This window comes from Corvus moneduloides, chromosome 24, assembly GCF_009650955.1.
Source record: "Corvus moneduloides isolate bCorMon1 chromosome 24, bCorMon1.pri, whole genome shotgun sequence".
In the NCBI taxonomy this organism is placed as follows: domain Eukaryota; kingdom Metazoa; phylum Chordata; class Aves; order Passeriformes; family Corvidae; genus Corvus; species Corvus moneduloides.
In genome coordinates this window covers 2,339,759-2,366,495 of record NC_045499.1, presented here as the reverse complement: position 1 = coordinate 2,366,495, position 26,737 = coordinate 2,339,759, and the positions used below count along the sequence as shown (strand labels likewise).

General features: G+C 52.2%; 1 protein-coding gene and 1 long non-coding RNA gene across 3 annotated transcripts in view; one reads left to right on the top strand and one right to left on the bottom strand.

The window, feature by feature from the left end:
* Window positions 1–26,590, bottom strand: part of GNAI3 (G protein subunit alpha i3) — a 28,952-nt gene extending 2,362 nt beyond the window's left edge. The window contains exons 1-6 of one of the 2 annotated variants that reach the window (XM_032132850.1): window positions 26,414–26,590; window positions 12,829–12,871; window positions 12,586–12,727; window positions 10,697–10,854; window positions 3,095–3,223; window positions 369–498 (exon numbers count right to left, since the gene is read on the bottom strand). In XM_032132850.1, the coding sequence (XP_031988741.1) occupies window positions 369–498; window positions 3,095–3,223; window positions 10,697–10,854; window positions 12,586–12,727; window positions 12,829–12,871; window positions 26,414–26,531 (720 nt within the window). In that variant the 5' untranslated portion in view covers window positions 26,532–26,590. The remainder of the gene's footprint in view (window positions 1–368; window positions 499–3,094; window positions 3,224–10,696; window positions 10,855–12,585; window positions 12,728–12,828; window positions 12,872–26,413) is intronic. The other variant, XM_032132851.1, reaches the window with a different exon arrangement.
* LOC116455250 lies at window positions 495–1,081 on the top strand. The gene is made up of 2 exons (XR_004244352.1): window positions 495–592; window positions 915–1,081. It is a non-coding gene; the product is annotated as an uncharacterized LOC116455250 (long non-coding RNA).
* Window positions 26,591–26,737: the final 147 nt, after the last annotated feature.

The window sequence follows — 26,737 nt, the reverse complement described above, 5'->3', positions numbered from 1 at the left end:
GCTGCACAGGCCAGACTCAAAATTGGGGTGTCACCGCCACATCCTCACTGCCATTGCCCCAGGAGGAGCACAGGGGGACAAGTCACCTCCTCCTATTCCTTCCTGGAGTGACTCACACGTAGGGAACAAGCCATGAGAACAACTCCAGGCACCTCCCAGCAACCAGGACGGTGGAAAACCTCATTGATGGGTTGTGTTTATCACTTTGTGGGGCAAGATTCCACCGGCTGATCCAAGGAGTGCTTGTCCTTGCAGCTCTCAGACAATTTAACAGGAGGAATATGCCAGGAACATTCCAGCCTGCTGCAGGATGGAGCTAGGATGCTCCCAGCTCCCTTCCATGCAGCCATAAACCCCACATCACGCACCATCTCCTCGTCCTCAGCCAGCACGAGGTCGTAGTCGCTCAGGGCCACGCAGAAAATGATGGCTGTCACTCCCTCGAAGCAGTGGATCCACTTCTTCCGCTCTGAGCGCTGCCCTCCCACGTCGAACATCCTGGCAGAGGCGGGAGAAGTGGCTCAGGAGCTGAGTACACCCCTCCTGCCTGGCCCCCGTGGCGTTCCCAAGGATGGGGAAGGCTGAGCAGCAGGTTGGGAACACGCAGGGTTTCAGGAGCTTCCCTCGGGAGAGGGGGTTTTAAAATTCCCATCTTGGGAGAGGGGATTTTAAATCAGAATTCTCTATTTTCTTGCAAGCCAGGGTGGATAGAGCTTGCAGCAACCTGGGCTAGTGGAAGGTGTCCCTGCCTGTCTGGTTCCAGGTGTCCCTGCCTGTCTGGTTCCAGGTGTCCCCAGATGAGATTTAACATCCCTTCCAAGCCAAACCATTCCACGACTCTTGTTTTCAGCAGGAAGAACTGGAAGCTACCATCCAGAGCTCTGCTGATTTTGTTCTCTCTCCTATTTCCTTAGCAACAACCTATTTGCTTGACTGGACTCCAAACACCTTCTCACAGCGCTTCCAGGGAAATGGATTATCGGGAACACGCTACACCTGCAAGCTCCTGCTGGGACCCAGGAAGAAATTAATGGGGTTAAGAAATAATTTCATGTATTAAAAAATAATCTGAGGTACTGGAGGTTAAAGGCTGTGCAGCTGCTTACGGGATTTCTGTAAAAATTAAATTAATTTCTAATTAAATAGGAATTTGTGTCACAGGTAGTTCCAGCCCCCTGCTCATCCAAATATTTTGATGAAAGCCCAGGATTGGGATTTAATTAAATCAAGTTAATATCTGAGTTATTAAGTCATAGATATTGATTTGTTCCCAGAGCAGACAAGGAGCTGTCCAGGGGGAAATTTAATGATACTGAACTAACTCCCATCTCCTATTTAACCCTCTGGTCTAGAAGGAAAGATGGAAATCTCTGTGAGGATCCAGGATATTTACATGGCTGGAATCATTTGCCCTTAGCACAGAGAGATCCATGAAGGAAGAGCATCCCTGACAACTCAGCTCATCCCAATTCCAGTCACTGCAGCTTCCCCATCCCATTATTAATGGCTGAGATGGAATATCAAGGCAGAGCTGGCAGCACCAGGGTTTCCCAAGGATTAATGCTTCCCTTTGTGGAGCAAATCCCTCCAGGACAGCACCTCGCCCTGCACATGATCGATGGCTCCGGGTGGGATCAGGAAGGAGGGTGGAGATGATTAAAGGAACATACTGGAGATGCTAATCCTGATCCATCACCACGAGAAGACAAGTTATTCCTTGGATGGACCAGAAGCTGCATAAATAAATCGATGATGCCGAGTATTTTGGCATTTTTGTTAAAAATGTTCTTAAATTGCACAGTTCAGAAGCCAAAATGCTGCTCTCCCAAAAACTGTGCAAAAGTTTCCTTCTCCAGAGGAGACCATGGAGATGCTCCAAGGACTGGAGCCCCTCCGCTCTGGAGCCAGGCTGGGAGAGCTGGGAAGGAGAAGGCTCCAGAGAAACCTGAGAATCCAGTGCCTAAAGGGGCTCCATGAGAGCTAGAGAGGGACTTGGGACAAGGGCATGGAGGGACAGGACACAGGGAATGGCTTCCCACTGCCAGAGGGCAGGGTTAGATGGGATCTTGGGAAGGAATTCTCCCTTGTGAGGGTGGGGAGGCCCTGGCACAGGGTGCCCAGAGCAGCTGTGGCTGCCCCTGGATCCCTGGAAGCATCCAAGGCCAGGTTGGATGGGGCTTGGAGCAATGTGGGACAGTGGAAGGTGTCCCTGCCCATGGCAGGGGTGGGACTGAATGGGATTTAAGATCCCTTCCAATCCAAACCAGTCTGGGATCCTGTTAAAACCCTTGGATTTTGCTGCAACTCCATCAGAGTGTTTCACAGCCCATTTATAAAGAAGCCAACAAACGCTTTTCAGGAACACGAACAGGAAAGGCTCCAAACCATCGGCACAGACAGAGGGAATGGGGCTGAGCCACAGGCACTGCGCTGTCCTACACCCAGCCTCCGGCACTGGAGTGCCCTGGGGCTCCAGCTGCTTGTCAGGAGCACACGTGGGATCTGAAGCGAGGAATTCCTAAGCAGCAGGAAGGGGAGCTACAGGGATCCAAGGTGAGGAAGGAGGGATGCAGCCTCAGCATACAGAGGCAGTGGGAGCCGCTCTGAGGTTAGAGGAAGCTCGTTAGTGACATGTAAAGGGACACTGCCAGGAGCAGGCTGGATCCACAGCCTGGCAGGGACTGGATCAGCAGAGGGGACAGGAAAGTCCCAGCCCCTGCAGTGCCAGGCACAGGCTGGCAATTCCAAGAGGAACACATGGAGCACACCATGCATCCCGGAGCCACAGCCTGGCTGCAGGCACGCCTCGGTTCCTCTGCTCCGAGGAAAGGGTTAAACTCAAACTCAAACTCCAGTCAGTGTCCTTTTAGTATTATTTTTGGGATTGGATCCTGGAAACGAGCAGTCAGTACCTGTGTCTGCGATTCCAACATAAAAGCAGCTGAAAAGAACAGAAGGCAAATCAAAGTCAAACCGGTCTCTCCAGTGAGCGCCGCCAGCGGAGAGGGATAACGGAGGGAAGGAGGACAGTTAAACCAGGAGCAAGTGTGGGATGTGCCCCCAGCACGGGGCACGGGCAGAGCCCCTCACTCACTTGAAATACAGGTCCTTGAAGGTGAAGTGAGTCTCCACGATTCCTGTAGTTTTCACTCTGGTCCGCAGCACATCCTGCTGAGTGGGAATGTAGGTCGGCTGCGATATTCTATCCAAGTCATTTAGGTAACTAAACCAGAAGAGACAACACAAGAGGCTTTTTTTAGTCGGCTGCCTCACCATGAATCTTTTATAAACTGCAGAACAAAGCACAGAATTTATTTATCTCCCTCACACAGCACAGCCATGGAAGCAAACAACCCCCCTGGGCTGTCCTGAGGGATGTTTTGGGGGTTTGGGGATTTTAACCCCTCCCTGGATGACCTTGGAGGTGGTGCTGGTGGAGCTGAGCTGGCTGGGGAGGGCAGGGAGGGAATGCAGAGCCGTGCCAGGGCTAGATTTCCCAGGGCAATCCACAGTCAAGGTCTCTCGCTTCAAAGCACAAGGCAATAAATCCAAGGGTTTGCTGTTAAAGGCAGGGATGCGTCAAAGGAGCCGGGAGGGAGGGATGAAGCCTTAAAAACCATCCCAAACCAGGCAGATCCAGTCACCTCCTTCCCCAACAAGCTGACACAACACTCTCTGAGGATACAGCCCCGAAGGAAGCCACATCCTTGCAGCAATTTTCCCATCAAGACCCCAGCTAATTCCAGCCCCAGCACATTCCTCTTGGAGTTCAGCTCTCAGGCACACCGGCACGAGGCATAGATGATCCCCAGCGGGATCAGAAATCCCACTCCAGCCAGCAACACCTCTGAGCTCATCTTCCCTCCAGGCTCAGCCTCCTGCTTTCACAAAGATGACAGGGATCCTACAGCTCTGCTGGGATGGCACAGGCCTTACTCTTTCTCCAGAGCAGGTTTTAATCAGCACAGCCCTGTGTCACTGGGAGGATTCAGGGGCACGAGGGCTCTGATGGGTGTAATAAACCCTCCCAGAACACACATTATTATCACAGATCCATTGTCAGCCAGGAATCGCTTCTTCCCATGTGCCTGGAAGCTGTGCTAGGAACCCCAGCAACACATCCCTCCTCCACCAGCTCCAGCACATCCCTGGCCAGGACTGCCAGGATTTGCAGAGCCCTGCCTTGTTTCTAAACCCCAGGTCCCAATGATCTGCCAGGACCTGCCCGGTGCCACGGGGCTTTTCCCACAGAGCTGGCATCTGAGAGTGGATTTAGTGCAGGAAGAGCCAGTCCTCTCATCCCTCCCTCAGCTCCAAAGGGACGGCAGGTCTGAGCTGCTCTGTGACCAGGGTTGAGCCTGGCTTTAGTTTCGGTTTAGTAAAACACGAATTGGAAGGTATTTACCTTCCACAGCTTCTACCAAGGAATATTTCTGCTGAGGAAGTCACATGCACAGATTTTTTTTCTCCTCTCTCTCTCCTACCAGCTTAAGTTGATCTGAGCTGCAATGGATCAAAAGCCAGTGGGAATGCTAAGAACTGACCCAGCAGCTCCTCAAAGCCTGGCTTTGGTACAGGTCACACCACCGATGTGATAAATCATGGAATCATTTGGGTTGGAAAAGACCTTTAAGATAGAGTCCAACTTATCCCAGCACTGCCAAGCCCAAGCTGAAGCTATAAAGCACCTGCTCCCAACAGTCAGTTGGAAGTTTGGGCACTGAAAAGGGTGTAATTCCTAATTCAGGCTTTTGGAGCAGCCAGGGAGGAGGGAATGGATCTGGCAAACTCCCACCAAACAAACTCGATCAGGGAATAAGGTGTATCAGATTCAGTGGTGCTGCCTGAAACAATAAATTTTGCCAGACTAATTCCAGGGAGATCTAAAGGGCAAATCCCACGGAAAGATAAGCAGCTGGAAAACCCAGCAAAGGGGATTTCTGGGAAACCCTGGAAGCCCTGCCAAGTGTGGGCAGAGGAAGCAGCTCTGTCCTCCCAAAAATCCAGGCTGTGGAGCCCAGCTAGTGCCACTTATATTTCAGATTAAGTGGAACTTGAAAAAGACACTCCAAAAAGCTGGAAAAGCACACTCTGAATTTCCTTGCTCCCAGTGACTCCTGGCCCCGGCTGCCACAGTCAGACTGCTCCCAGTCAGAGACACCCCTCACAAACAGCTCTGAGAACAAACACAGACCTTGCTGTGCCTCTCCTCATCCCACACATTTCCAATCCCTTCCCACCACCTCCTTCACCTCCATATGCTGAGGCTGCATCTCTCCTTCCCCCCTTGGATCCCTGTGTTTACAGAGCCAGCTATTCCTCATCCTTCAACACCACAAGCTTCCAAAAAGCCAATTTAGGTTTGTTTTCCTTATTTTTTCATGCTTAAAATGAGGCCCTGAGTACAAAAAAGTGCTGATCAAATCTACAGTGGCACTCATTTGTCCTGCTGACTCTCCAAGCATTCCTGGGACAACCTATGTGTGCAGAGATCATCAAATCCCAGAATTCCAGGATGGTTTGGGTGGGAAGAGACCTTAAAGCCCATCTCTTTCCACCCCTGCCATGGGCAGAGACACCTTCCACTATCCCAGGTTGCTCCAAGCCCTGTCCAACCTGGCCTTGGACACTGCCAGGGATCCAGGGGCAGCCACAGCTGCTCTGGGCACCCTGTGCCAGGGCCTGCCCACCCTCACAGGGTGGGATTTCTCCTCAATATCCCATCTATCCCTGCCCTCTGGCAGTGGGAAGCCGTTCCCCCTTGTTGAGTCACTCCAGGCCCTTGGCTGAAGCCCCCCTCCAGCTTTAGGTACTTGAAGGAGCTCTAACATCTCCCTGGAGCCTTCTCTTCTCCAGGCTGTACATTCCCAGCTCTCTGATCACGCTGTATTGGGAATTCCAGTCTGATCAGGAAACGTGCCAGCTCCAGTCCTGTCTCATCCCACACCCAGACAGCTCTAGGAAGCACCGATGGCAGGACAGGGATGCTGGGATGTGGACAAGGAAGATAACAGAGCTCCTCCCCTCATTATCCTGCTCACAGCAACCTTGGAATGGTGATTTCCCGTACAATTCACTCCTTTTGGTGCTAGGAGGAAGGATTTCAAAGGCACAAATAGCTCTGAAAGTCCTTAAGGGGGGAAGGAGAGAGAGGAGGAGGGGAAAAAGAGGAAGGGGGGGAAAGAGGGGAGGAAAAAAGGGGAGAGGAAAAAAGGGGATGGAAGAGGAGGGGAGGGATAAAAGACGAGGGGGAAAAAGAGAAGGAGGGAAAAAAAGGAGGGGGGGGAAAAGGAGGAGGGGAGAAAAGGAGGGGAGGAAAAAAACCCACTTAGAAATAATCTAGGTTTTATCCAGCATCATGTCAGGGAATTCAGGCCAGAAGTGGCATTTGGGAACACGAAGAGACCTGCAGGAGTAGATGAAGGCTGATCAGGAACTGTGCTAATTGCCCGTGAGACTGCAGATAATTACCTACAGGCTGGGATCTGCCTGAATTCTGGGAAAAGTAGCAAAACTAGGAACGAAAACACTTTAAAGCGTTATGTGCTTGGTGACATTTCCAAGTATCTTGAAAATCTGGAGATGTGTGAAATGGAAATATCCTTCACATTCACCCTGCTGCACCCTGAACAGGGGTTTAGATGGGATATGGGGAAGGAATTCCTCCCTGTGAGTGTGGTGAAGCCCTGGAATGGAATGCCCCGAGAAGCTGTGACTGCCCCATCCCCAGAAGTGGCCAATGCCAGACTGGACAGGGCTTGGAACAACCTGGGATAGTGGAAGGTGTGTCCCTGCCATGGCAGGGGGTGGAATGGGATGGGTTTTAAGGTCCCTTAATCCTGGGATTCCATGATTCTGGAGCCAGGCTGAGAGAGCTGGGAATGCTCAGCCTGGAGAAGAGAAGGCTCCAGGGATGGAGACCTCAGAGCCCCTTCCAGTGCCTAAAGGGGCTCCAGGAGAGCTGGAAGGACTTGGGACAAGGGCATGGAGTGGCAGGACACAGGGAATGGCTTCCCACTGCCAGAGGACAGGGATAGATGGAATATGGGGAAGGAATCCTTCCCTGGGAGGGTTGGCAGGCCCTGGCACAGGGTGCCCAGAGCAGCTGTGGCTGCCCCTGGATCCCTGGCAGTGTCCAAGGCCAGGCTGGACAGGGCTTGGAGCACCCTGGGACAGTGGAAGGTGTCCTTGCCCAGTGGAATGAGACTGGATTTAAGTTCCCTTTCCCAGCTGTGCACAGAGGTCCCAAATGCTTCCCCACGGCCCTGGCTGGAGGCAGGAGCTGGGAGCCACGGAGCCACTGCTCACGTCAGAGAGAAAGACAAATGGGAAGTTGCAAAAAGGAGAGTTAAAAAAAGAAATGTTTGCAATATTCCACAAAACCCAGGGTGGCTCCAGGGGGCTTTAGCAGACTGTGCTGGGAAAGGCACTGAGCATTTCCACATCAACAGCCTGGACCAGGAGCTACTCAAGTGTTCTTTTTAAGACAAGAAAAAGGAAGAAAACATGGAAAACACTATGATTCCAGGAGAAATTGTTTGGATTAGTGTTATCCTTCACCCCCTCTCCTCCCACACCACCTCCAGCCTGCCAGGGCAGTGCTCTGACAGGCAGGATCTCTGCCTGCGCAAGGGAAAGGGCTCAGTGATGCAGGAAACAGCAGGAAGGGGAATTTTTGGAACAATTCCCTGCTGAAATGCTCAGCTCTCTGCCACAGCACCCCTGCTCTTGATGCCACCTGATTTTCACAAGCAGTTACTTGTCTGTTCCTCTCTTCCTCCATTCCACGTGTCTCAGCCCCAGAATCTGATGCGGAGCCAGAACTGGTCTGGAAGCACAGCACAAAACTGGATTTCAGCTGGAAAACCAGCAAATGGGGCATGGATTTAATGGCTGCTCACCCTGAGGTTTCAGTGCTGTTTGCAGGAGATAATGAAAGGAACAGGGAAGTGAAATTCCCAAGACAAGTGGGACAAAGCCTACATCATCCCAGCACAAAAAGGGATGCACGACATCCATCCCTGGTGGTCAGGCACTGGAACAGCTCCCCAGGCAATGGTCACAGCCTCAAGGCTGCCAGAGCCCAAGGAGCATTTGGACAATGCTCTCATCCATGGAACAAAATCCCCTCAAACACAGGGTGGGATTTGGGGATGTCCTGTGCAAGGCCAGGAGTTGGACTTGATGATCCTTGTGGGTCCCTTCCAGCTCAGGATATTCCATGATTCTAAGCGTGGAGAAGGAAATTAATTGGGGAACACAAGAGATAAGGCAGGTCAGGAGCCATGTGCTGAGGGGAAGGAAAACCCAGGGAATTCTGCAAGTCCGGTGGAAGATCCAGCCCTTTACCAGCGTGAACTTGCTGTGAAGAAATGAACCCACTGGCAGCATTTCCCAACCACGAAGTTGCCGAGCTACAGATGCACAATAACATTGGTTTGGTGCAACTTCCTGTGGTTTTGGGACAGGAAGCTGAATTTTCTGGGGCACTTCTCAGGAAATGCCTGGGTGGCTCATCCCGGGTGCAATGTCCCCATCCCAGGCTGTGCCAGCTCCTGGCAGCAGCCACACCTGCACCTGGACATGGGTGGGTGGCAAATATCCAGAAACGGGAAGAACCCTCCAAAATCCCACCCCTGGAAGGCAGCTGGGTCAAGCAGGTACCTACAAAAGCAGGATAACACCCTCTTTTCCCCATCTGCCTTCATCCTCCTCCTCTTCCAAAGCCATCCAGACGCACACCAAGGTTCCTCCTTCAGCTCCATTCCTGCTCTCTGCCCAAGTCCTTCATCTTTCCTCCTCTTCTTCACATCTTTCCATTAAATCATTCCTTCCTTTCCCCCTCCTCATCAATCTTCCCTCCCTTGGAACCTGGCCTTCCTCCTTTCCTGCTGCAAAGGCATGCACAAATCCAAGAAGTCTCCTGTCAGCCCTTCCCTTGATACAAACCCCTGCCAAGGTGCTGCAAATTTAGAAGGATTCTGCCTTATTTTCAAGCTTAAATATGCTCTGAACAGCAAAACCCTGCAGGCAGTGAGCTGTGGCACAGCTAAAGCTTCTCCACAATGCTCTTCCCAACTCATTTTTCCAAGGTTTAAAGCTTAAATTGAGATGAGTTTTCAGCTAGAAATGCTGAACCCCAAGACCACCTTTCAGGGTGTCAAATATTTGTTGTAGAGACACCAAGAATGTGAGTTTAAAAAGAAAAGAGGGGAAAAACCCAACAACTGTTTTACTCATTAAAGAAACAGTTTCCCTTTCCTGCACTAACCTGCCCTTGGAAAAAGATCAGGCATTTCATCAAAAATTCCATTAGCAGCCTGTTTATCTACTTGGAACCTTCCAGGTGTTCTACAGCTGTGTTGATTTTAGGACCAGGACAAGAAGATTTTAGAATCAGAACAGTTTAGAGACAGCATTGCCTGTGAGGTGCCAGGCATAGGGACAGGAGGAAAGGGAAAGCTGTAAGGAGAAAACTGGGAATACTGACCTGCCAGGTGAGGAGATCCCATTTCAGAAATTGCTGAATGTCAGGAAAGTGGCAGTTTAAGTTTTAGGAGTGTTGCTCCCCTGTGCAGGGACAATGGAGGTGACACAGCTGAGAACTTGCCACTTCCACAGAATCCCAGAAACACTGAGCTTGGAAAAGACCTCCAGGGTCATGGAGTCCAACCACTGACCTTGTCACCAGACCAGAACAGAGCACTGAGTGCCACATCCAGCTGTTCCATGAACATCTCCAGGGATGGGAACTCCAAACCTCCCTGGGCAGCCCCTGCCAAGGCCTGAGCACCCCTTCCATGCAGAAGTTCCTGCTGATGCCACCCTGAGCCTCCCCTGGCCCAGCCTGAGGCCGTTCCCTCTCCTCCTGTCCCTGTTCCCTGGGAGCAGAGCCCGACCCCCCCGGCTGCCCCCTCCTGTCAGGGACTTGTGCAGAGCCACAAGGTCCCCCCTGAGCCTCCTTTGCTCCAGGCTGAGCCCCTTTCCCAGCTCCCTCAGCTGCTCCTGGGGCTCCAGACCCTTCCTCAGCTCCGTTCCCTTCCCTGGTCACGCTCCAGCCCCTCAATGTCCTTCTTGTCATGAGAAACCCAAAACTGACCCCAAGATTGGAGGTGGGGCCTCAGCAATGCCCAGCACAGGGGACGGGCACTGGATGTTCCTGATCCAAGCCAGGTGCCTTTGGCCTCTTGTCCCCCTGGGCACATCTGGGCTCATGTCCACCTTCACACAAGATGCCAAGTTTCTCCCATGAAACCAGCACATTTGTCAAAAATCACATTTTTCAAAATTAGATTAAATCCCTCCCTGTGAGGGTGGTGAGGCCCTGGCACAGGGTGCCCAGAGCAGCAGTGGCTGCCCCAGCCCTGGAAGTGTCCAAGGCCAGGTTGGACAGGGCTTGGAGCACCCTGGCCTAGTAGAAGGTGTCCGGGCCCATGGCAGGGGTGGAACGAGACCTCTAAGGTCCCTCCCAACCCAAACCATCCAGGATTAAATTCACCAAGGCACAAAACAAGGAATGTGGGGTTTTCCCCAACGCTCCATAGAGGGAAGACAAACAGCACCACATCCCCCTGTGAGCCCAGCCCAGCGCAGACAGGACCTTCCCACCCAGTCCCACCCCGCTCCAGCCACACCGGCCCCTTCTGCACCATGCTGGGAGCTGGGAAGAGCCCAGGAGCTGCTAATGGCTCCTTACTAGGATGCAGAATCGTTCAGCTGGTATTCCCTGGATCTGCTGAAGCAGGCCTGCACTCCAGGGTCTCTCCAGAGCCGTTTGATGACTCCAGCCAGCTCAGCCGTCATCATTCCCTCCTCCGCGCTCCCTGCCAGCACGAACAGCTGCCGGGCATCGTCCTGCAGGACAGAGAACGCATCATTTGGGATGTCCATCCACTGAGACCTTCCCCTTCCTGGCACCAACAGCAAGGTTCAACATCTTGGGATCTAATTAATCACTGTTCTAATTAATCACTGTCCAGTCCATCCAGTTTTCTCCCAAAAGTCATGGAGTTGTTGACCTCCTGCAGCCAGAAAGGGAAGTTTTGGGGAAGAAGCTCCAGGCTGTGGGGTGAGATGCCCTGATCAGAGATGGCCACAGCACTTCCATGGGGATCACAGCTCCGAAGGCACCATTCCCATCAAAACCATGGGGTTTCAGTGATTTGGTGCAATGTTCCAGAGAAAAGGTGGGAATGCTGATGTGCTACTCCAGACCAATGAACTGAACTGGAGGTTTGACCTGGAAAACCTCTGTTGGCGTGGCACAGCACAGGGAAAAGGGAAAGAAAGTGAGTTCTGAGAGATGATGGGATCAAAGCTTTGAGGATTTGCCTTTTGCTGCTAGAGCTGTCGGAAGTGAGGGAGACTGACTCCTTAATAAAACATCTCATCAGGAGATGGGATGGACTGATCAGGATCTGAGCATGAAAAATCCCCCTCAGAAGCCAGCGCAGGACCTGGCTCTTGTCCAAGTTATCCAGTGGATTAGGACAGGAAACCCCACACTGCCCCAAAGCCCCCTCTGCTTTTATTCCTACCCTGATCAGACCTGTCAGGTCCTTCTGGGAGCTGTGAGAGACCTTCCACTATCCCAGGATTCTCCTCCTAACACTGGCTCCTCTCCCCTGAGCCCCAAACCCCCCTGGGCATGTGCCAAGCTCAGGGTGCTGATCCCAAATCCACTTTATTGAGGTGTTAACAGCCAAAATGCAGAGGGACCCCAGTTCTGGATCTGTGTAGGTCACTCCATGGTTTGATGCATTTGGCTATCCTTGGCCTTTTCCTGGGAAAGCATGGCAAGGTTTCTGCCCTTCAGGATGGCAAAAATTCACGGCACTCAGCTCTTGTGAAGCCATCTCAGCATGGGCAGAAAACTGAGAAAGGACCTGGAGTCAGCATCTTCCCCATTCCAGCTCCAAGATCCCAACTCGGCTTCGACAAGCACCAGGAAAGGTGGAAGAGAACTCCAGGAGGATTTGGAGCAGCAGCTGGACAACAGCCTGGGGTGAACATGTGAGTGCAGATGTGCCCTTTGGCCAGGACTTGGAATCATAAATCCAAAATAAATACCATAAATTCGAACCATCCGGGGCTCGAGCAACTGTAGCACGAGGCAGAACAGTCACAGTGCAGCCCTGTGCTGACACAATTCCTTTCTCCTGCACATTTCCAGGAGTCCCTAGTTCCCACTCTGTGCCTTTCCCACCACCACAAGGATCAAGGCTTCCTGACTTCCAGCTCAAAGTGCTGGACACAAATGCAAGAAGCAGGCCAGGGAATGCGCAGAGTTAGATGGGAGAGGAAAAGCAGGGCCTCAAACCTCCCAAAATTTCAAACTCAAAATTCCCAAAAATTCAAATAATTTAGAGAAAGATTTTAAGACTTCTTAAAATTTTTTGAGCATTCAAGCTACTAAGGATTCTTACCCAAAACCTCAGTAAAATATTGATGCTTTGTACTGACAATACACTAAAGTTATGACAGGTTTTTTGATACTTTATCTTGTAACAAATGTATTCTGCCCCGGACTGAAATTCCAGGATTCATTAACACAATTCAGACAAAGGAAATAAATGGAATACTCACTGCTCTGGCAACTTCTCCAAAGTCTATCTTTAGCCTCCCCATGGCTCTGATGATGGCTATGATGGATTGGATGGTGTTGCTGTACACAACCACTTTATACTGTTTGCATTCCTCCTCTGAGTAGCCATCCTCATGGATAATCCTGGAAGAACACCAGGTTATTATTCCCAAGCCAAACCAGAAGGGCACCACACATTTCTTATCCCATCTCACACAAAAACAGAGGTTCCAGCCTGCACTCACTTCATCTGCTTCACGATGGTGCTTTTCCCAGACTCTCCAGCACCTGAAAAGCACAAAAAACATCCAGTTAACCATATGAAACTGAAAGGAAAAGCAGGATGTGCTTTTTCCAATTCCCATAGAGAAGTTGATGGGGTCTGGAGTAGGATATTCCTCGTGCATTGCTGTGGGTAGCAGAGTTCCACCGTACTGTCCCGGCAGATCCTTCCTGGATTTTATTTACAGATGCCAACAGTCACCATGAGTTCATCTGCTAAAAAACCCTGGAATTTCTCAATTTCCAGAGGTCAACAAAGGCAGCCAGCAGGGAGACAGGTCTGAAGAACTGGGATGAGGATTTATCCAACAGAGCAGCTCCCATCCCTCACTCCAGGCCAAGACAGCCAAAGTGCATCAGCATCCCCAGATGCTCTCACCATTACTGAGCTGGACAGGAAAGGACTTAAACAACCAGGAGGGAAGCGACCTCTGGCACGGGCTAATTTCCAGGTGAAATCTCAGAGCTGCAGGTATGTCTGCATCCCAACAGCCTTCCTTCAAGGAATGTCAACAATACCTGGCTTCCAAACCTCTGCAGAGCTGGGGGGGCAGTTATCCCTGGGGGTGTGGGGGTCAGTTATCCCTAGAGGGGGGTCAGTTATACTGGGGAGGTCAGTTATCCCTTGAAGAAGGGTCACTTATCCCTAGAGGGGGGGGGTCAGTTATCCCTAACTGCAAAAAACCAGCAAGTTCCCTGTTTTCCCTAGTTTTTTGTCCCAGATCCCAGAGCACTCCCAAACCAAGTCCCTCCTGTATGGCTCAGGGCAGTGGACACCTGGGATTCCAAACCCTCAGTTATCCTGGTTGATGGAGCCAAGCAGAGCTGCCCACATGCCTGTCCCAGCTGGGAGCGTGCCTAAGGCAGGCATGGTGCTCCTGAAGTCAGCAGAACTCCAGGACTTCACCTCATGTGGCAGCAGGAGCTCAGCACCAAGGAGCTGGCTCTGCCACTGCCTCAGGGCTCCTCGGCCTCAAGACTCCCCAAGCTACACAGCTGGGCTGGCTGCAGGCAAGGAATGATGCTGGACCTGCTTGGATTTGGACAGATGACTCAGGTGAGCGCAGATACAATAAAACACCCGTAGAATTCCAGACTGGTTTGGGTTGGGAGGGACCTTAAATCCCATCCTGTTCCACCCCCTGCCATGGGCAGGGACACCTTCCACTTGCCCAGGTTGCTCCAAGCTCTGTCCAACCTGGCCTTGGGCACTGCCAGGGATCCAGGGGCAGCCACAGCTGCTCTGGGCACCCTGTGCCAGGGCCTGCCCACCCTCATAGGGAAGGATTCCTTCCCAATATCCCCTCTAAGCCTGCTCTTTGTCAGTGGGAAGCCATTCCCCCTCATCCTGGCACTTCAGGCCCTTGTCCAAAGTTCCTCTCCAGCTCTCCTGAAGCCCCTTTAGATCTCAGGTCTCCCTGGATCCTTCCCTTCTCCAGACTGAACATTCCCAGCTCTCCCAGAGCAGCTCAGTGTTTGTGGTCAGGTATGAAAACATTAACACTCTGTGGACTCAGCACTTCCACCCTGGGAGGAGACAAAGCCTCATTTTTATTTCCCACGGCCACTCTCCACATTCCCTGTGATTTCCAATCTCCCGTGTCCCCAAACAGCCCCGAATTCAGACTGAGAAGGGACTTTTGACATGACCTCTCTGGTTCTGCCCTCTCAGCATCACATTCACTGTCATTTCCTCCTTAGATTATCCCAAAATGATCTCCCACTGCAGCCAAGCTGTTCTACCTGTCACCAACCCCATCAGATCCGACCCTGCCAATACAACGCTAATTCCAACCAGATTCCTTTAACCTCTTCCCTTCCCCCCTCAACCCCAAACACTGCTGGGTAGAGCAGCAATTCCCCTCTCCAAGGTTACTCTCACCTTACTACAAAAGGATGAGCAGAGGGAGAAAGTAGGAACCCACATCCTCCGAACTGTCTCCTCACTAACACACAATCCCAAACTGGCTCCTCAGCCATGGCCAAGCAGTGAGTTGTTATTCCTAAAGAAGTTTTTCCTGTTGTTCCAGGTTCTCTCTCTCAGGCAAGAGCCACCCAGACAAGGCACCTCATTAACACTCACTGAAAAACATCTCCCCTCCAGCTCCAGCTCTGGAATTGAAGGCTGGAGCTCCTGCTGGGATGGCCCAGGAGATGGGCAATGCTGGGAAAAGAAGGGATTAACACTGCCCATGTCTAGGCTGACACAGAGGAACAGCTTCCCACTGACAAAAGGAGGATTAGATGAGAAAATTGGGAAGAAATTCCATGAGGGTGGCGAGACCCTGGCACAGGTTTCCCAGAGAGGCAGTGGCTGCCCCATCCCTGGAAGCAACCTGGTTTAGAAGGTGTGCCCACGGCAGGGGGTGAGATGAGCTTTAAGGTCCCTTCCCACCCAAACAGTCCCGGGATTCCATGATTCTGGAGACCCTCTGTTCTGGAGGCAGGCTGGGAGAGCTGGTGGTATCCAGCCTGGAGAAGAGAAGGCTCCAGGGATGGAGACCTTAGAGCACCTTCCAGTGCCTAAAGGAGCTCCAGGAGAGCTGGAGAGGGACTTGGAACAAGGACCTGGAAGGACAGGACAGGAGGGAATGGCTTCCCAGTGCCTGAGGGCAGGGTTAGATGGGATATTGGGAAGATGGGAATTCCTCCCTGTGAGGGTGGGCAGGCCCTGGCACAGGGTGCCCAGAGCAGCTGTGGCTGCCCCTGGATCCCTGGGAGTGTCCAAGGCCAGGCTGGACAGAGCTTGGAGCAGCCTGGGCAAGTGGAAGGTGTCCCTGCCCATGGCAGGGGGGGTGGAATGGGATGACTGGAAGGTCCTCTCACTCCACTCCAACCAACCACTCCCCATTTTACTCATCCTTTCTGGACCTAATTTCAACATCTCTGGGTCTCACTTCTGCCCTTTGACGCTTCTCTAAACACTTGCAGATGTTCACACTGGACAAGCTGCAACTCCCCATTTTCCAACCCACTGGAAAGGGTTTGCATGAAGAGATCCATATTGGACCAACTCAGCAGCTTTTATCCTGCACCCTTCGTTCTCAGCTCTGGGGACCCCCATGTGAGGTGTTTACACCCAGTGTGGCTGAATCCTTCAATAGGGTGATAAAAAATGGGAACTCAAATGCTACTGAAACACTGCTTCAACCTAGAGCAAACTGATGCTCCACACTAGAAATTCACATCAAGAGTGGATAGAGTTACACTGGAATTCTTACAGGTTCCTCAGGCAAAGCTCCAGATTCTGGGATCTTAGGCAGGGACTAGATGGGGAGCCAGGAAGACCTCAAAGATCATGAGATGTGAGAGTGGATTTGAACCCATGGAAATCTGGGTGTTCCTGGGACATTTCTGCCCGTCAAAGGAAAAGCAAATCCTTCTCTTCTGCTCCCATTAGCACAGCCAGACAGGGATCACATCCTGCCACAAGAAAGCAGGGCTGACCTCAGCGTGAATGGCATAACCCCATGGAAAAACTGCTTCAGAAGCCTTAACTTCTCTCTTCCCAAAATAGCAGCAAGGAACCTCTTTATCCCACCCTGGACACAAAGAGCAGCTCATCTGTTACAGGCATTGTCCCACTCCATGGACACAGGACAAGAATTCCACAACGTCCCTGTCCTCAACACGTCCTTCCACGAGAGTCCACCTATTCCCTCTGGAAACCAGATGAAGCCAGGAGGCATCCCAGCTCCTGAAAACCCCCACACCTCACCCAGTGCATCCCAGTAACACCCCAGACCGCCCCAGCGACATTCCAATAACAGCCCAAACCATCCCAGTAACACCCCAAGTGCTTAGGGAAAAGCTCAGCACCTAAGTGCTGGAATTCCATCTCCAAGGATAGCAATCCCTGTACAAATTCCTACAGCCAGACCCCTTCTCCCTCCGGAGCAGGAGGGAATTGGAGCAGCTTTCCAGCTGTATCAGCGCTGGGCCTGGGAAAGCAAAGGGTACAAAGGGGGGAAATTATCATCCAACCACTTCCCCCAAGGAATCCAGAGGATTTCCTGGAGCAGGAGATGGGAAGCCAAGCAACTTGGCATGGCCACATGCTGGAGATTACAGGGAAGGGAGCAACAAAACACAGTTTGGAGTGGGAATTCCAAGGGAGGAATTCCACACAACCCTAGACTTCTGCTTTAAAAATTCTCCAAGGAGGTAGGTCAAACTCCCTACACCTTCCAGACTCAAGCATCCAGTTTCCTGCTCCAGAAAGTCCTAAAAATCCTATTTTCAGTGCTTTTTTTCCCCTGAAGTGGTATCAAAACTGCATTAAACTGTACTTCAGGAAAGGAGTTCCACACACACAATTAAGCAAGTTTCTGAAGAGAAACCAGGTCACTGCTGAAACAAATCCTTCCAGGGACGGAACAGGGATGCACCCGGACAATCCATTAAAGTACAAGTGAGGAAGATAAAACTGAAGGGCCTGACATGGGTGTGTGGCTTGGACCTCCAGGAACAGTTCAGAAACTCCGCAGGGATTTGGCAGGAACTCCACGAGCCCATTCCTGAGGTGCTGCAACCCTTGGTGATCTCCCAAATCCAGGGGTATTTCTCAGCAGTTCCAACATCCCCTGTTAAACAGCTCGGGAATAACCCCAGGTGCTCACGTGAAGCTCCAGGGGTGAGTTACAGACCCGGGAATGTGACAGGACCCTCCATAGGAGGAGCAGGCTGGAAGCAATGTGGCTCATCTGGCTGTGGTTACAGCTCCCAAATCCCAAATGGAACCAGCTCCCCTCAGACAGGCTGAAAGGGGCCAAAACAACAGCACGACCAAGTTGGGAGGAATCCAGGTCCAAAAATATCCAGTGGCTTTAGAGCCACTGGAAGCGTGGAGCAGGGGCTGTTCAAATCATCCTAAATCCGATGGGTATCTCCCTGATAAACAGATGTCTCCTTTATTTAACACTCATCGCACCCCACAAGGAACACAGACATCTCCCCTTACCCACCAACACCCTCCTTAGTTTTCCGCAGCACTGCATTCCCGATTTGCATTCCGTGAGGAATATCTGCCCAACAACCTCTGCCATCCCACGGACCTGTGCAGCCCCAGCTGGGGAAAGCTGAACTATCAAATCCTCATCCTCTTCGCCACTTCCCTCCTTCCAATCTCACCGTGTGGAATGCATATCCCAACATCCTGACCTTCCTAGAGCTGCCATCCCTGATAACACAGATCCCATATTCCCTTGTCGAGGTTTTTTATTTCAATGGACATCTAGAAAACTCTTGGATACCACAGAATCACATCCAACAAGAGAACTGCACTGGCAATCAGGAGAAAGGGAAAAACACTGGAGAAAGGAGCAGCAGTGTTGTACCACCAGGCTTGAAAAATCCAGCTATTGTTGCAAAAGCCAACAGGAACCAGGAGAGATTAGGCTGACACTTCTAATTCCATAAGAATGATGGGAAAAACAATATATTCAAATAAAGCACGGCACATGGGCTGGCCTCAGCCTCACTGCAGAGGGAACAGGAGCCAATGGCACAGGATAAACCACGTGAGGCTGTCACTGCCTCCAGAGGGGATAGAAATGGAGGCTTGGGTAAGGAATGGCACACTGGAAACAGAAGCAACACTAGCCCCGGGATCACTTCAGAGAAATTTCAAGCACTGCTGGGCCTGCTGGAGCACATGGGCTGAAGCTGACATGGCTGACCACCAAAAGGTACCTGGAAGATGCACAGGAGAGCAGCAGCCCCGATAGAAGATTTAGAATCAGAGAAGGAATCCTGGAATGGTTTGGGTTGGAAAGGACCTTAAATCCCATCCCATTCCACCCCCCCCGCCATAGGCACAGACACCTTTCACTATCCCAGGTTGTTCCAAATCCCATCCAGCCTGGCCTTGGACACTCCCAGGGATCCAGGGGCAGCCACAGCTGCTCTGGGCACCCTGTGCCAGGGCCTCCCCACCCTCACAGGGAGGAATTCCCATCTTCCCAATATCCCATCTAACCCTGCCCTCGGGCAGTGGGAAGCCATCCCCTCTCATCCTCACACTCCAGGCTCTTGTCCAAAGTTCCTCTCCAGATCTCCTGGAGCTCCTTTAGGCACTGGAAGGTGCTCTAAGATCTCCTTGGAGCCTTCTCCTCTCCAGGCTGAGCATTCCGAGCTCTCCCAGCCTGCCTCCAGAAGGGGTTTTCCATTTTGCCTTGAAAGTACTGGAACCCCAACCCAGCTTTAATAAAGGCTTTAAACATGTAACAATTACTTCAAAGCTTAGAAACATCCCATGACCATTTGGAAGGTTAAAATATCTCCAGGAATTCTGCACTATTCCTGGGAAACATGAGGTTGGAGGAACCTGCGCCTGTGCCCTACACCCAGACCTGAGCGAACATTGACAGTTCCGAGAAATTCCTTAAGAAGTTGCTGAAACAGCCACAAACCAGCAGCAAACCCCCCTCTGCTGCCTCCCTGCAAGTGCTGCAGGCCAGGCTGGATGGGGCTTGGAGCAACCTGGTCTAGTGGAAGGTGCCTGTGCCCATGGCAGGGGATGGAACGGGATAAGCTTTAAAATCCCTCCCAGCCCAAATCATCCTGGAATTCTATCAGCACAGATCCAGCCCAGACGTCAGATTTGAATTTGTTTTTCCAGCTCTTTGATCTCCCCCAGGAGTGTTTTGAAAGAATTATGGCTGTTGTCGAGCAGCGTGCCTGGAGACCCCCATGGAGAGGCCTGGTGTGGCTCTTGGCTGAACATCAAACCACCATCCCCGGCCTCCTGGGCACCCCCTGATCCCCACAGCTCCTCATCCACACTCTTAGGGGATTACAGAACCATGGAATGGTTTGGGTTGGGAGGGGCTGTAAAGCTCTTCCCATCTCACCCCCTGCCATGGGCAGGGACACCCTCCACTAGACCAGGTTGCTCCAAGCCCCATCCAACCTGGCCTGGAACACTTCCAGGGATGGAGACTTTAGAGCCCCTTCCAGAGCCCAAATGGGCTCCAGGAGAGCTGGAGAGGGACTTGGGACAAGGGCATGGAGGGACAGGACACGGGGGAATGGCTTCCCACTGCCAGAGGGCAGGGATAGATGGGATATTGGGAAGGAATTGAGGGTGGGGAGGCCCTGGCACAGGGTGCCCAGAGCAGCTGTGGCTGCCCCTGGATCCCTGGAAGTGTCCAAGGCCAGGTTGGACAGAGCTTGGAGCAGCCTGGGCAAGTGGAAGGTGTCCCTGCCCACAGAAATGAGATGAGCTTTAAGGTCCCTTCCAACTCAATCCATTCCAGGCTTTCATGATAAATGGATGTGCTTGGAGATGCGGGGTAAAAAGGCCAGGTCTGATGTCTTTGGATCCAAGTCTGGGTGGCAACAGCAGAGAAATAGCCAAGCAAGGCCTGTTAAATGGGAGTTAGATGACAAAGCAACAGATAACTTGGAAAGAGAGGGAACAGTGGGAAGAGCCAAGCTTGGAAAAGATACTCCTTAGTTTTCCTGATTATCAAGTGTCATCTTGTGCTGGGCCTGTTTTTAAAAGTCAAACATCCACTGAATTTCCTGCAGGGACAACAATCCTGAGCTGTTCCAAACATGCAGCCGGGCTCTCCCTGCCTGGCAGCTCCTGCTGAGGGATAAGCTCATTCCCCAAACACGGGGAGCTTGCGGGGGATGGAGACCCCAAACCACTGAGTTCCAGGAGGCCAAGCTTGTGTGCCAGCATTCCCAGTGTTTGCTTCTAAAGCTGACCCAGGCAGTACCACGCCGGTAACCAGAGAAGGTTAAAGGAGGTGCTGAAGTGACCAAACACCAACTGGGAAAACATGAAACAAGAGCCAGGCATCGGATCCCCAGGAACAAAGGAGACAGGACAGGGATCACCACGAAGAGCGCGCTAGAAAAATAATCGGCATCTGTCCCTCATTTCAGCTCCAAACCCCATTTAAGTCATTAAAAGACCATTTTTCAATCCCACCTCTACAGGGAACAAGTGCCTGCTGCATCCCAGGAGGAGTGGGCATAGCTCTGCTCACTCCAAACTTCCAGGAGATTAGATCCATGATCTAATTAAAAAATTCCTCTTTACAGCTCCCTCTGCTCTTCCGAGAAAAGTTATTTCAATGCTCTGCCTCAGAATTTAATGAAACTTGAACCATATCCAGAGGGCTCTTGGAGGATAGATGGAATGGCAACTCCTCAACCAAGCTGTCTGCTGGAAATTGTCCATCCCCAAATCCCAGTGCTGGGCATGGACACTCACCCGTGTGTCCTGACACGAGCACGTGATGTACACACAACACAGGGGACAGAAGAATTCCCATCCCACAGCTGGAAAATGGCATTGTGCAGAAAAGAGGGTGTTTGGTGGAACAAAAGCTCTTTTCCAGGAGATTAAATAAATCATGGCTGATTCCTGAAAAACTCGAGGAGTTCAGGCACTCTGGTGATAAGGAGCATTTTGCCTGCCCTGCATGTGGTTTTGGTGCCAAAAGGGCAGAACAGAAAATCAAGGGGAAGGTGCACAAGAGACCCAATGGAAAGGTGGGAAAACATGGGTGGAAGCTGCAGCTCCAACACCTGAGGACAGGGAAATTCTAGACTCCAGTGCAACTGTGGAAAGACCTCCTCAGAGCTCAAAGCCCACAGAAGAGCTGTGTCTTCAAAGAGATCTGACCTATTATAATCATGGAATTGGTAAGGTTGGAAAAGCCCTCTCAGATCGAGTCCAACCGCATTCCAGCACTGCCATGTCCACCCCTAATCCACACCCCAAGTGCCACATCCACATGTTTTTTGAGCATTTCCAGGGGTGGAGACTCCACCACTGTCCTGGACAGCTGTGCCAGGGCTGGACAACTTTGCCATGAAGAAATTTTCCCTGATATATAACCTAAACCTTCCCTGGTGCAATCTGGCTTGAGTCAGGTCCTTGTGAAGTGTGTGAGGAGAACCCTCCCATGGCCACGAGCCACCAGGAACCTCCAGCAGACCCAGATACCCACAAGATCAGAGAAACAACAGCTCCCTGCAGCTTTCCCAGCAGGATTCCTCCATCAGATCCCACAAGGAAGGACACTTGGAGCAGCAGCCACTGCTGGGACAACATCTGGAGACCAACACTGCATCCCAGAGCTTCCTATCACCATTCCAAGGGCATTCAGCAGCTCCAGAGCTGAGGAGCAGCCAGGTCTAACCCCCAGATGGATCCTCTGGAATAGGGATCCAAAGCACAGCTGCTGTGCTCCGAGAAAAGCCACTTCAATTAACGATATCATTAACTGCAGCACCAGCTCAGCCTGGATTTGCATCCCCAGAAAACACCTTCCTGCCTTAAACCAAAGCACAACCGAAACAGTGCTGAGGATGCTTTGGGGAATTCAGGAAAGAAAAAAGCTTGGAAAAATCAGTGTGAGGAAAAAGCCGAGGGCTCCTGGAGCAGTGGAGGGTGAATTATGCAAATTAAGGTTATTTTAAAACAAATTTATGCTTTTAATTGTTTTTGCATTAATTAGCAGCACCACTTCAACGTAATTACACAGAGTATCCAAAGCCAGGGAAGCTGTCCAGGCTGGGTGTTTTGGGCAAAACCAGTCCAAAGCTGGTGCATCCACAGAGCCAGAGCCACAAAAATGCCCTTTACACAGGGATTTGGGAATGGGACAACTCTGGAATCCAGCTTTCCCACCTGGGGTCACACAAACCCCTGAGACATGGCCCAGAACATGCCAGACCTTGGAAAGGCACTGGAAGCGGAGTGAAGGATCTGGGTTAGCTCCTAACCCAGCCAGGAAGAGCTCCAGCACCCTGCTCCATCTGGCTGCTCATCCCAGCTGGAAAAATCTGCCAGCTCTCCCCATCAGCAGAACCACAGATGTGCCTGCCGAGGAGCCTTTTCCTGGGGGCAAATGGGAGTGAGGGCTCCTGGGCCATTCCCAGCTTGTTGCCAGCCTCCCAGGAGCTTTGGCTGCTGTTCCAGAGAGTGAACCCATGGTTGCCAGCACTCTGACCATGCCAGTGGCAATGCCAGCGGAGCTGCCCGTGGCATTCCTCCATGGAACAACAATTACATCCCACAGGGTCGTAACAACCAGGGTCAGCCATTATTCAGTACTCAGGTTTCATTTGTTTTAGAAAACATCCCCAAAACTCGGAATTGCTCAACAAACTTCGGAGTTGTGAAAAGAAAGGACTTGAAATCCCTGTGGAGAAGCTGCCAGGAACAGCTCCAGGATTAACATTACCCCAGCAATCCTGCAGTTATCCAGGTGCTGGGGCCACTTCCTTCAGCATCCAAACCCTCTCCCAGGTGGCAGGCGCTGGAAAAAATCAAGCCAAAGCTCCCAGGAGAAGGAAACACAACTGGAATTCTCTCCCCTTCCTCCCCTACTCAAGAGAAGATAAAGGTTATGGAGGAGAGAAAGGAAAACACACCCAAACCCTGATTTGGGGATTTCTGTCTTCCTGTCCTCTCCCAGATCTCCTGATTTTTGGGCTATTTGACTTCCTTTCCTCTCCTAAGATCTTCCAATTCTGGCTGTATTTGCTTTCCTCTTCTCTTCCCAAATCTCCTGATTTCAGGTATATTTTACCTCCTTTCCCCCTCTTTTCCTGAATCTTCCAAATTTAGCTGTATTTGCTTTCCTCTCTTCTACCAAACCTCCCAATTTTGGGTATATTTGCCTTATTCTTGCTCTCCTCTCCCAAATCTTCTCATTTTGGCTGTATTTTACTTCCTCTTTTCTTCCCAAATCTCCCAATTTTCAGTGTCTTTACTTTCCCCTCTCTTCTCCTCCTAAACCTCCTGATTTCAGGTGTATTTTACTTCCTCTTCCTCTCCTCTCCAAGATCCCCCCTGATTTTCATGTGCACTTGATTCCTCTCCCAAATTTCCTGATTTGGGCTGTATTTCACTTCTTCTCCTCTCCCAAATTTCATGGGTTTTGCCTTCTTCTCCCTCTCCTCTTCCAACCCTCCAGATTCTGGGTCCATCCGTGCCTCCCCAGCCTCCTCATAGCCCAGCTGGGAAGGATCCAGCTCCCTCTCCACAGGCACAGCCCTTTCCTCGCTCATCACAACTCTGCAGATCTCAAACTGGGGCAACTCTTTTAGCAGAGCTGGGAAGGGTGGGTGGACTCCAAACTTCAGGAAAAATCCATTCTTTTTTCACCAATCCTCTCTGAGAGGAGCAGAAACTACCCAGGGAATGACACGAGACCCTGCAGATCCAGACAATTTTAAGTGGGATAAAAAACCCTTCCTCAAACAATGGAAAAGTCCTCATGGACTTTTCCATCGGCTTCATGGAAAGGATGTTTCCACTGCAGATAATTTCTCCTGGGAATTCCCTATTCTGCTTTACCTGCACATCAAGAACGATGTGTGTGGGGAGATTTCAGCATTCCCTGGTATTCCCAGGAATCACCACACTCAGTTGTAAAACCAGGAAATATCTGAGAGAGATTTGCAAGTGACAACCAGGTGCAAACGTGACCTGGGATCAGGTAGATCCAGAGGCAGGTCCAGATGAACATTCCAATTACTCCTAAAAAGCTCCTCACCTGAAGACACACCAGGAACTGCAGGAATTTTCCTGCCATCCAAAAAACAAGAGTGACCCAAAATCAGCTGCTGCTCTGAGTTCTAAAGCCTCACCTGGTCTTTAACACATTCCAACTGATTATTGTACAATTTTTGGAGTACTTCCCCCATTCCATGCTTGCTGATAAGACCAATCTCATCCTCAAAGCCTTCGGTGCTTTGGAAAAAAAAAAGTCATACAAAAACACGAGGAAAGAATTATTGCAGGGAATGTGCAAGTGTTGCTTATTAACACCAAAACAAACACCTGGAGAACAAAGGACTCTCCTGACACACAGCCAAGAGCTTTTCCATGGACACACCAAGTACAAAGCTGGGAGCAGCTCCGGCAGGGAGCGATGAAAATGGGCTAAATGAGAAAGAAAAAGGATTCCTGGAGCAGGGTGGTTCCTTAACACATCCTGCTCTAACAGGACCCACTCAGCGCTGCTGTTCGGATCCTCACAGACTCCATCTGTCTCCTCCGAGACAGCAAAATCAGGATAATCAAAAATATACACCCAGACCTTGAAAAGAGAGACCAGCGTGAGCAGATGGTTCATCGGCCCCAAGTGGTGCTTATAAAATGTGAGGATTTGAACAGAATTCCAGAATCCCAGACTGGTTTGGGTTGGAAGCTCATCCCAGTCCATCCCCTGCCATGGACAGGGACACCTTCCACTGTCCCAGGGTGCTCCAAGCCCTGGCCAACCTGGCCTTGGACACTCCCAGGGATGGGGCAGCCACTGCTGCTCTGGGCACCCTGTGCCAGGGCTGCACAAGGAGGGATTTCTCCCCAGTATCCAATTTCTCCCCAGTATCTCATCTCAATCTGCTTCCCCAGCCTTCAGGGAGGGCAGTCTGTGCCTCCTCTGAGCTTCCATCATCACTTCCAAGAACTCCAGAACACAGATCAAACCCAGCAAAACTAAAGGGAATCTGCCGCCCTTCCTATCCATCCAGCTCTTCCCAGATCCTGAGAAAAAGCCAAGAGGCAGAGAATTGACACCTCCTGTTCCCATGCGCTGAATCCCCCCAGGATGTCCCACCTCCGCTGGTCCCAAATGCACGGACTGGGAACTTAATTCCAGCCCCAGCATTCCCTCCCTTCCCTGCCGGACCCGCGGGATGAGATCTGCCTCTCCCAGCCTTGGCCCAATACCACCGGGGAGGGACCGCCCTCCCCCCGGGCAGCCAGGAGGGAGCACGGGGAAATTCCATCGGGAAAAGCCCGAGAGCCGCATCCCAGGACAGCTCAGAACACCCGAGCCCCCCACAAGGATGGGATAAGCCATGCCCTCCCCCTCGGAAGGGGACATGGGGTCCCTCAGGACCCTTCTCAGCCCTCGGGGATCCCTCGGGAACCACCTCAACTCTCCCAAGGATCCCCCTCAGCCCCCCCAGGGATCCCCTGGGACCCTCCTCAGCCCCTCCAGGGATCCCCTGGGACCCTCCTCAGCCCTCCCAGGGATCCCCTGGGACCCTCCTCAGCCCCCCCAGGGATCCCCTGGGACCCTCCTCAGCCCCCTCCAGGGATTCCTCGGGACCCTCCTCAGCCCCCTCAGGGATCCCCTGGGACCCTCCTCAGCCCTCCCAGGGATCCCCTGGGACCCTCCTCAGCCCCCCCAGGGATCCCCTGGGACCCTCCTCAGCCCTCCCAGGGATCCCCTGGGACCCTCCTCAGCCCCCCCAGGGATCCCCTGGGACCCTCCTCAGCCCCCCCAGGGATCCCTCAGGACCCTCCTCAGCCCCCCCAGGGATCCCTCAGGACCCTCCTCAGCCCCCCCCAGGGATCCCCTGGGACCCTCCTCAGCCCCCTCCAGGGATTCCTCGGTACCCTCCTCAGCCCCCTCAGGGATCCCCTGGGACCCTCCTCAGCCCCTCCAGGGACCCCCACTTCTCCATTCCCAAACTCCTTCCTGAGGGTGGAGGCCCCCTTTGCCTCCCCAAAGTCCCTCCCGAGACCGGAAACCCTCATTCCCCTCTCCCCCCCCGGCCCCTCCTCACCGAGCAGCAGCAGCTTCACCTCCTTGGCCGCCTTCTCGCCGTCTTCCCGCAGGTTGCGGTCGATCATTTTACTCCTCTCCACCGCCGCCTTATCCTCGGCGCTCAGCGTGCACCCCATGGCGGCGGCGGGGGCGGCCGGGCGGCCGGGAGCGGTGGGGCCGGGACCGGGATCGGGATCGGGGCCGGAGCTGCCTCGGCCCGGGCGGCTCCTGAGGCGGCGCCGGATTTCCGGTCCTGGGCCGCAAGGCACGCCGGGAAATAAAGTCCCGCGGGCTGAGCGCGTGAGGAGGGCGCTGCTTCCGCCTCGGTAGAGCGGGGCATGAT